This window comes from Sander vitreus, unplaced genomic scaffold (assembly GCF_031162955.1).
Source record: "Sander vitreus isolate 19-12246 unplaced genomic scaffold, sanVit1 ctg729_0, whole genome shotgun sequence".
Lineage (NCBI taxonomy): Eukaryota > Metazoa > Chordata > Actinopteri > Perciformes > Percidae > Sander > Sander vitreus.
In genome coordinates, this window is record NW_027595816.1 from 1 (window position 1) to 11541 (window position 11541).

At 44.7% G+C, this 11541-nt stretch overlaps 1 protein-coding gene across 1 annotated transcript; it reads left to right on the forward strand.

The window, feature by feature from the left end:
* Positions 1-6: 6 nt before the first annotated feature.
* On the forward strand, positions 7-8365 carry LOC144514879 (limbic system-associated membrane protein-like; the record flags this gene model as incomplete). The annotated part of the gene is made up of 6 exons (XM_078245660.1): positions 7-202; positions 2004-2210; positions 4229-4498; positions 4830-5090; positions 8000-8081; positions 8165-8365. Coding segments are annotated over 6 exons (1217 nt in total), but the record flags the coding sequence as incomplete, so codon positions are not given.
* Between the last annotated feature and the right edge of the window lie 3176 nt (positions 8366-11541).

Consider the following 11541-nt stretch of genomic DNA (forward strand, 5'->3'; position numbering starts at 1 on the left):
TGGCAGAATCCTTCCCAGCCTGAAGACCTTAGTACAGACCCCCAGTATGCAGGTCGTGTTCATGTTGAAACAGAGAGAGGACGCTCCACTCTGAGAATCTCTGACCTGAGAGAGAGAGACTCAGCTGAGTATCACTTCAAGTTCATAACACCAAGCTTTGAATGGAGGAGTAGTTTACCTGGAACAACTCTGACTGTCACAGGTACTGATCAATACAATTTATTGTTATGTTAAAATATATGTATTACTCAAGAAGATGACGTGCTCTCATGTACAGTCAGGTCCATAAATATTGGGACATCGACACAATTCTAATCTTTTTGGCTCTATACACCACCACAATGGAGTTTAAATGAAACGAACAAGATGTGCTTTAACTGCAGACTTTCAGCTTTAATTTGAGGGTATTTACATCCAAATGAGGTGAACGGTGTAGGAATTACAACAGTTTGTATATGTGCCTCCCACTTTCTAAGGGACCAAAAGTAATGGGACAGATTAACAATCATAAATCAAACTTTCACTTTTTAATACTTGGTTGCAAATCCTTTGCATTCAATTACAGCCTGAAGTCTGGAACGCATAGACATCACCAGACGCTGGGTTTCATCCCTGGTGATGCTCTGCCAGGCCTCTACTGCAACGGTCTTCAGTTCCTGCTTGTTCTTGGGGCATTTTCCCTTCAGTTTTGTCTTCAGCAAGTGAAATGCATGCTCAATCGGATTCATGTCAGGTGATTGACTTGGCCATTGCATAACATTCCACTTCTTTCCCTTAAAAGACTCTTTGGTTGCTTTCGCAGTATGCTTCGGGTCATTGTCCATCTGCACTGTGAAGCGCCGTCCAATGAGTTCTGAAGCATTTGGCTGAATATGAGCAGATAATATTGCCCGAAACACTTCAGAATTCATCCTGCTGCTTTTGTCAGCAGTCACATCATCAATAAATACAAGAGAACCAGTTCCATTGGCAGCCATACATGCCCACGCCATGACACTACCACCACCATACTTCACTGATGAGGTGGTATGCTTTGGATCATGAGCAGTTCCTTTCCTTCTCCATATCTCTTCTCTTCCGATCACTCTGGTACAAATTGAGTTTGTCTCATCTGTCCATAGGATGTTGTTCCAGAAATGTGAAGACTTTTTTAGATGTTGTTTGGCAAACTCTAATCTGGCCTTCCTGTTTTTGAGGCTCACCAATGGTTTACATCTTGTAGTGAACCCTCTGTATTCACTCTGGTGAAGTCTTCTCTTGATTGTTGACTTTGACACACATACACCTACCTCCTGGAGAGTGTTCTTGATCTGGCCAACTGTTGTGAAGGGTGTTTTCTTCACCAGGGAAAGTATTCTTCGGTCATCCACCACAGTTGTTTTCCGTGGTCTTCCGGGTCTTTTGGTGTTGCTGAGCTCACCGGTGCGTTCTTTCTTTTTAAGAATGTTCCAAACAGTTGATTTGGCCACACCTAATGTTTTTGCTATCTCTCTGATGGGTTTGTTTAGATTTTTCAGCCTAATGATGGCTTGCTTCACTGATAGTGACAGCTCTTTGGATCTCATATTGAGAGTTGACAGCAACAGATTCCAAATGTAAATAGCACACTTGAAATGAACTCTGGACCTTTTATCTGCTCCTTGTAAATGGGATAATGAGGGAATAACACACACCTGGCCATGGAACAGCTGAGCAGCCAGTTGTCCCATTACTTTTGGTCCCTTATCAAATTAAAGCTGAAAGTCTGCAGTTAAAGCACATCTTGTTCGTTTCATTTCAACTCCATTGTGGTGGTGTATAGAGCCAAAAAGATTAGAATTGTGTCGATGTCCCAATATTTATGGACCTGACTGTATATTGAAAATGATCATTTTGATATGTGCCTGGTTAGTTTAACATACAAAGACCATTTACCTGGTTAGATGAGAGGTCAAAGTGTACATATAAAGTGGTAGATTCTGCATGGGATAATTGTATATGACATTTGTGTTCCTCGTTCACAGATCAAGATCTGCAGGTGCAGGTGATCTGGTCTTCGACTGGTCCAAAGCTGATTTGTCACAGCAGCTGTCTTACTGACCGCTCTTCCTTCCTTTGGTACAAGAATGAAACAATGATTCAGGAAGAAACATCTCCTTCTTACGGAGGTCACGTTGATCCTGCAGACAGCTATTCCTGTGCTTACCAGAGATACCGCTCTACTCCAGTGTGTGAGTTTACTCTTCTCGTTCACAAACAAAATGTCACCCGGTGGAAACTTTAAAGCAGCTATAATCAATATTTTTACAGAAACAATGGGTCGCATGAGTACTTTTTTGTAATATGATATGTATTAGCTGCTACAGATTCAGATATTTCCATACAAAAACCTAACAATTAATGCTAGTGTGGCTTTGTAGCTGCTGCATGTGTAAAGAGGCAACAGTTTGTCGGCAAGTTTGCCATATCAACGAAATAAGGTGATAGTTAACAGCTAGTTTCTGCTGCCACCAAGTGACAAAAATACTAACTTTTTAGGTGAAAATCAGACACAAATTGTAACACAAAGACACACATGCATGCTGGTTTCTCGATTCACACCCTGCTGAGTTTCATGCTGATTCCACTGATCGACACTTGGTGGCAGTAATGCTCAAATAATGTGTCAGCTGCAGCAGTGATGTAAACAAATAGCCCACACCACACGGATGTAAGTAAATGCTTTTTTGTACGTCTGCTCCAACGACAGGGTTGGATCTGTCTGTCTGTCCCATTCTTGTAAAACAATATCTCAGAAACCCCGTGGGGGGGAAATTCTTTCAAATTTGGCACAAACATCCACTTGGAGTCAAGGATGAACTGATCAGATTTTGGAGGTCAAAGGTCACTGTGACCTCACAGAACACTTTTTTAGCTATAACTCACCCAGCGACCGCGGGTTTGACTCCGACCTGGGGCCCTTTGCACATGTATCTGAACTGTATATTAGTATCTTGCTATTTCTCTCTCTGGGACAAGTCTGTTTGTGTTATCTACATGTCACACTATGTGCCCTCTCCTCAGTGTTCTGCATTTCTCTACAGTTTCCATTCACACGCTAAAGCAGCCTGAGTGACCAGACTGCAGATTCTTTTATTTCCGCACACTTCCCCCTTCTAATATTTAATCTTCTGCCTTTTTATTTTGTTCACAGGTTCAATACATTGCTGTCCCTTCACTGCACCCTCTGTATGATGTCCTGCCTCAGTACACCTAGAGATTAACTGCAGAGCAGAGATCATGTGTTCAGCTGTGACTGTTCCTTAGCATTATACATTCTCATGTAAAAATGAATGGTATGCATATTTCTCCATTCCTCTGTTCACATTAGCATAAACCAGAAATAACATTAAAGGACAATTCCGGCGCAAAATGAACCTAGGGGTTAATAACAGATGTGTACCCACTCTGTCGTTCTCTGGGACATGTTTTCATGCTAATCGAATGTGTTTGTAGCTTGAAACAAGCTAGCGCGAACAGCTGATTAGCTTACAACGCTAGTATTCGGGGCACAGGGAAAGTAAATAAAAACCATTAAAAAGGCTCAAAATATCACCAAACTTCAACGGTAGCATAATGAGGGTCCCTAAATGTTAACTGAAGCATTGAGAACTTTGTAAGTGTACAGACAGTTTATTGAAAAGATAGATTATAAAGACACTCATGTTCATGTTTACGTGCGGCCGCTGTCTTGAAAACCAGTCATGACTTACAGCTGGTGATGCAAACTAAAATTTTGCTCAATATATCTGAAATAATTGCACCACAGTACACATCTGTTATTAACCCCTAGGTTCGTTTTGCACCGCAATTGTCCTTTAATACTTGATTTATGTATCCATTTTTAAAAACAGACACAGGAAGTCCCCAACAAAGACGTACAAATATAGACCATTTCACAGATATAAACATAAACACATAATATAAGGAGAGTTTGTTGTATTTTTCTAATTCAGGTGGACGGCCCTTTTGAAAATATTAATAAGAGTTTTTTCCAAAATAAAACTCAAGGTTCACTCCACAGACTCAGCAAAATTATTTACAAAACATGACAAGGAAGTGATCTGCACTCTGGACAAATAATATGGATAGTTTAAAAGAAATAAAAGAGTTAAACTTTATTAAATAATTAAATTAAATAATTCATTTAAATAATTCATTTGTTCATGTATTCTAATCTTTAAGTTATTCATGTTAATGTCTCCTCCAGATGGTCCAAAGCTTCCCTCTGTGTCAGTGAGTCCCTCTGCTGAGATAGTGGAGGGCAGTTCAGTGACTCTGACCTGTAGCAGTGATACTAACCCAGCAGCTAACTACACCTGGTACAAGGAGAATGGAAATCCAGACCTTCAACGTCTCAGTGAAGAACCACATCTCGTCTTCAGCTCCATCCGGTCCTCTGACTCTGGACAGTATTACTGTACAGCTGAGAACAAGCTGGGGAGGAGGACATCTAACGACTTCTCTGTTAATGTGAAATGTGAGTGAAACTGTTTATTTAAAAATAAATAGCTTAAATCTGTCCAGTCTTTGCAGGTAAATATTTGTACTGATCATAACTACTTTCTTCAGCTCTTGCGTCCCATTCACAGTCTTCTGATATTCACTGAGCAGCTCCAGGAGATTTTAGGGGTTTTGTGCAGTTTTAGGACTCAAACCATCACACATCAATGTAGTCAGACCACCTTCAAAGTCTAAAATGCTGATAGACTACACAGATCTACACAGAGTTAGTAATTTAAATACCATGTGTTATTCTGTAGTGAGTCACCTTTAACCTAGAGTAATCTCTGTTAACACATCTCCTCCAGATGGTCCAAAGCTTCCCTCTGTGTCAGTGAGTCCCTCTGCTGAGATAGTGGAGGGCAGTTCAGTGAATCTGACCTGTAGCAGTGATGCTAACCCAGCAGCTAACTACACCTGGTACAAGGAGAATGAAGACTCACCAAAAGTATCAGGACAGATCTTCACCATCACTGACATCAGAGCTGAACACAGTGGGAATTATTACTGTGAAGCCCAGAACAGAAGAGGACGTCAGAACTCCACCTTACATCTGACTGTTGTAGCAGGTACCTTAAGTCATATGTTGCACACGTGAATAAGGACTCAGTGTAACTTAGTATTTTCTTCCTTTACTGCAAAATACACAGACATTGAGTACATTGCTAACACATTTCTGTCCAGCGTTTGCTCTTAGCACTACCATACAATGTACGTGCTTTGACTCTGTTAGCTACGGTGGCTGACAGGGGCCAAACGCCCTGCAACTTAAGAAAACACACACAAATAGACAAAACACAAGCAAATTAAGAAAACAACTTCATTAATTTGACAACACATGTGCAGCATTCAGCAAACGCACTGCAAATACACACAACCAAATACATAAACACACTGCAAATACACACAACACAACCAAATACATAAACGCACTGCAAATACACACAACACAACCAAATACATAAACACACTGCAAATACACACAACACAACCAAATACATAAACGCACTGCAAATACACACAACACAACCAAATACATAAACGCACTGCAAATACACATAACACAACCAAATACATAAACGCACTGCAAATACACACAACACAACCCAATACATAAATGCACTGCAAATACACACAACACAACCAAATACATAAACGCGCTGCAAATACACACAACACAACCAAATACATAAACGCACTGCAAATACACACAACACAACCAAATACATAAACGCATTGCAAATACACACAACACAACCAAATACATAAACGCACTGCAAATACACACAACACAATCAAATACATAAACGCACTGCAAATACACACAACACAACCAAATACATAAACGCACTGCAAATACACACAACGAAATACATAAACGCGCTGCAGATACACACAACACAACCAAATATATAAACGCGCTGCAAGTACACACAACACAACCAAATGCATAAACGCACTGCAAATACACACAACACAACCAAATACATAAACGCGCTGCAAATACACACAACACAACCAAATACATAAACGCGCTGCAAATATGAAACGATGCAAAAAGAAAAGCACACAAACCCAGAAAACAAATGCATCAAAAAAACTCAGCATCCAGATTACACAACGGAAGTTCTCCAGACCTCTAGAGGGAGCAGCTAGTGGAACAGCTGGATTTAAGACCCCACGGGGAGAGAGCGCTCTGCCTTTTTATTAGAGTCGGGTATGGCTACAGCCTGGAGAACTCCATAGACTGTATATTAAATTCATATTATTATTATTATTATTAATAACATAATATATTCTTATTATTCTTATATGCTTCGGCTTTTCAAAATAAAAGCTTGCGTCTGGTCCGCTATGTGTTTGTACTTTGGTGTTTTGGATGTTTGTGAGCTAAACAGTACGGCAATCATGCTAATGAATACAATAACGTTTTCAGCAGATGTCTTACTTACAACACGTTGGAGTTAGCTAAGCAGTTTTGTGTTTAAATGTGCGAGAGGGATTTATTCAGTTTGATAAATCTCACGGTAAATTGGCTGGTTTACTAAACAGGGAGGGACTAGAAATCCTGTCTGTTTTTTTTTGTATTTCAAGAGCGAATTGCTCCACAATATGAATACAGATTGATCACTTATTTTGTTGGTAACCGTTGTTGTATAATCACGATATTACACTTGAGGAGGCCTATACTTCAGTAATGTGCCTTTCGGACCTCGAAATGAAACCCTCTCATGTAATATGGCTTAAACAATCGTCAACGTTAAACGCTGATGCAGTTTTAAATGTTTTATCACCACGAGTTTACAGACGTCTCTGCTGATTGAGTATCACCTGTGACCTGAGAGACACACCCACCAAACGAGAGAAAACATATCTCAAACATAGACTTAATATTTCTCTCTCTCTCTGTCTCTCTCTCTCTCTCTCTGCCACCCCCCACCCCCCCATGGGGGTCGTAAATCCAGCTGTTCCACTAGCGGCTCCCTCTAGAGGTCTGGAGAACTTCCGTTGTGTAATCTGGATGCTGCGTTTTATTTGTTTTCTGGGTTTGTGTGCTTTTCTTTTTGCATCGTTTCATATTTGCAGTGCGTTTATGTATTTGGTTGTGTTGTGTGTATTTGCAGTGCGTTTATGTATTTAGTTGTGTTGTGTGTATTTGCAGTGCGTTTATGTATTTAGTTGTGTTGTGTGTATTTGCAGTGCGTTTATGTATTTGGTTGTGTTGTGTGTATTTGCAGTGCATTTGCTGAATGCTGCACATGTGTTGTCAAATTAATGAAGTTGTTTTCTTAATTTGCTTGTGTTTTGTCTATTTGTGTGTGTTTTCTTAAGTTGCAGGGCGTTGGCCCCCTGTCAGCCAACGTAGTTAACTCCTGACAGAAGCCCTCATTTAAGGGACATACTCCCTCTTGTGGCTGAAGGGAGCAACAACATGTTTCTACTACAATGCCTGAGTGCAGAGAGCACAGTGACTCTTTAAACAACATAAAGCAATGAACATGAACTGTTATTATGCAATTAAATTAAATTAAATAAATAATAGTAAATAATATATACGGGTAGTGGCTTTTCCTATGAACTAAACAGTATAACTTACTTTATGACCTGGTCCTCACACATACTCACCCATTTACTCCCACGTGATCTTAACCTTCCAGTTCTTTATGTACCTATCTGATGACAAATAGATGTCAACATGAATACATTGGCAAATGAAATGTTTGCATAAAACAATAATTACTAATCCAGAGGTTTGACATTCATAAAAACTCACATTAACACACATTATTGGTAAGATCATTTTTACATTATAGGACGTTAAGCAAAAACCACAATCAAAACTACAGTACACATGAGTCATTATGTGGAATGCATCTGTCTGAGGATCTATGATCTTATGTCTAATTATCAGTTGCTAAAGGACCCAAACTACTTGTAATTCCATAATGAATCGTCTGGTTTCGTCACTGTTTCCCAGGTTCAATGAAATCAGTAGCTGCTGGATCCATCACTGCTATTTTCCTGGCTATCATATTCCTCTGTGCCTTCCTATTTATTAGGTGAGCAGTTCAGTTTTACCGAACCTTACCTATGTAGCTGAGGACTCTTGTCTATGTTACCTTCAGGGTTCAATGTATGACAGCCCTTCAGCTCCAGTCCAGAGAACTCCAGCAGAGCAGCAGGACGACCTTTGCTATGCCAGCGTGAGCTTCTCTAAAAACCAGGAAGATGCTCTCTACTCCAACATCAGGCTAGCTCAGCCCCACCGACACAAGGAGGAAGAGGAGGACGAGGATGTGGAGTACACTGCTGTCAACTTTAAGAGTGCCAGTGCTACTACAGAGTGAGTCCATCAGAAAATGTTTTTATTCCCACCGTTTTAATGTTGTTCCATCCATCCATCTTCATCCGCTTATCCGGGGTCGGGTCGCGGGGGTAGCAGCTCCAGCAGGGGACCCCAAACTTCCCTTTCTCGGGCCACATTAACCAGCTCCGACTGGGGGATCCCAAGGCGTTCCCAGGCCAGGTTAGAGATATAATCCCTCCACCTAGTCCTGGGTCTCCCCTGAGGCCTCCTCCCAGCTGGACGTGCCTGGAACACCTCCCTAGGGAGGCGCCCAGGGGGCATCCTTACCAGATGCCCGAACCACCTCAACTGGCTCCTTCCGACGCAAAGGAGCAGCGGCTCTACTCCGAGCTCCTCACGGATAACTGAGCTTCTCACCCTATCTCTAAGGGAGACGCCAGCTACCCTCCTGAGGAAACCCATTTCAGCCGCTTGTACCCTGGATCTTGTTCTTTCGGTCATGACCCAGCCTTCATGACCATAGGTGAGGATAGGAACAAAAACTGACCGGTAGATTGAGAGCTTTGCCTTCTGGCTCAGCTCTCTTTTCGTCTAGCAGTGCGATAAATTGAATGTAATACCGCACCTGCTGTGCCGATTCTCCGACCAATCTCCCGCTCCATTGTCCCCTCACTCGCGAACAAGACCCCCAAGGTACTTGAACTCCTTCACTTGGGGTAAGGACTCATTCCCTACCTGGAGAAGGCACTCCATCGGTTTCCTGCTGAGAACCATGGCCTCCGATTTAGAGGTGCTGATCCTCATCCCAGCCGCTTCACACTCGGCTGCGAACCGATCCAGTGAGTGCTGAAGGTCACAGGCCGATGATGCCATCAGGACCACATCATCTGCAAAAAGCAGCGATGAGATCCCCAGCCCACCGAACTGCAACCCCTCTCCACCCCGACTACGCCTCGATATCCTGTCCATAAATACTACAAACAGGATTGGTGACAAAGCGCAGCCCTGGCGGAGGCCAACTCTCACCTGAAAGCGAGTCCGACTTACTGCCGAGAACCCGGACACAGCTCTCGCTTTGGTCGTACAGAGGGTGGATGGCCCTGAGAAGGGACCCCCTCACCCCTGTACTCCCGCAGCACCTCCCACAGTATCTCCCGGGGCACCCGGTCATACGCCTTCTCCAGATCCACAAAACACATGTAGACTGGTTGGGCATACTCCCAGGCTCCCTCCAGGATCCTTGCAGAGTAAAGATCTGGTCCGTTGTTCCACGACCAGGGCGGAATCCGCATTGTTCCTCTTCAACCTGAGATTCGACTATCGACCGAACCCTCCTTTCCAGCACCTTGGAGTAGACTTTACCGGGAGGCTGAGAAGTGTGATACCCCTGTAATTGGCACACACCCTCTGGTCCCCCCTTTTTTAAAAGGGAACCACCACCCGGTCTGCCACTCCTTAGGCACCGTCCCAGACTTCCACGCAATGTTGAAGGCGTGTCAGCCAAGACAACCCCTCCACACCCAGAGCTTTAAGCATTTCTGGACGGATCTCATCAATTCCTGGGGCTTTGCCACTGTGGAGTTGTTTAACTACCTCAGCAACCTCCACCAGGGAAATTGATGCCAATCCCCCCCCCCTCATCCTCCAGCTCTGCCTCTACCATAGAGGCGTATTAGTCGGTTAGGAGTTCCTCAAAGTGCTCCTTCCACCGCCCTATTACCTCCTCAGTTGAGGTCAACAGCGTCCCATCCTTACTGTACACAGCTTGGATGGTTCCCCTTCCCCCCCTCCTGAGGTGGCGAACGGTTTTCAGAAGTACCTTGGTGCCGACCCGAAAGTCCTTCTCCATGTCTTCTCCGAACTTCTCCCACACACGCTGCTTTGCCTCTTTCACGGCAGAGGCTGCAGCCCTTCGAGCCCTTCGGTACCTTGCAACTGCCTCCGGAGTCGTCTGGGATAACATATCCCGGAAAGACTCCTTCTTCAGTCGGACGGCTTCCCTGACCACCGGTGTCCACCACGGTGTTCGTGGGTTACCGCCCCTTGAGGCACCTAAGACCCTAAGACCACAGCTCCTCACCGCAGCTTCAGCAATGGAAACTTTGAACATTGTCCACTCGGGTTCAATGCCCCCAGCCTCCACAGGGATGCACGAAAAAGCTCCGCCCGGAGGTGTGAGTTGAAAGTCTGTCGGACAGGGGCCTCCTCCAGACGTTCCCAATTTACCCGCACTACCCGTTTGGGCTTACCAGGTCTGTCAGAGTCTTCCCCCACCCCTGACCCAACTCACCACCAGATGGTGATCGGTTGACAGCTCCGCCCCTCTCTTCACCCGAGTGTCCAAAACATATGGCCTCAGATCAGATGAAACGATTATAAAATCGATCATTGACCTTTGGCCTAGGGTGCTCTGGTACCAAGTACACTTATGAGCATCCCTATGTTCGAACATGGTGTTCGTTATAGACAATCCATGACTAGCACAGAAGTCCAACAACAAACAACCACTCTGGTTTAGATCAGGAGGCCGTTCCTCCCAATCACGCCTCTCCATGTGTCTCCATCATTACCCACGTGCGCGTTGAAGTCCCCCCAGCAGAACTATGGAGTCCCCGACTGGAGCCCCATGCAGGACTCCACTCAAGGTCTCCAAGAAGGCCGAATACTCTGAACTCTTGTTTGGTGCATATGCACAAACAACAGTCAGAGTTTTCCCCCCCCCCACAACCCGCAGGCGTAGGGGAGCGACCCTCTCGTCCACCGGGTTAAACTCCAACGTAGCGGCGCTCAGCCGGGGGGCTTGTGAGTATCCCCACACCCGCCCGGCGCCTCACACCCTGGGCAACTCCGGAGAAGAAAAGAGTCAACCCCTATCCAGGAGTATGGTTCCAGAACCAAGACTGTGCGTAGAGGTAAGCCCCACCAGATCTAACCGGTGGCGCTCCACCTCCCGCACAAGTTCCGGCTCCTTCCCCCCACAGAGAGGTGACATTCCACGTCCCCAGAGCCAGCCTCTGCTGCCCGGGTCTGGTCCGTCGAGGGCCCCTGACCTTCACTGCCACCCATGTGGCAGCGCACCCGACCCCAGCGGTTCCTCCCACAGGTGGTGGGCCCATGGGATGGAGGGATGTCCGCCACGTAGCTTTTTCGGGCTGTGCCCGACCGGGCTCCGTGGCAAACCCCGGCCACCAGACGCTCGCTGGCCGGGCCCT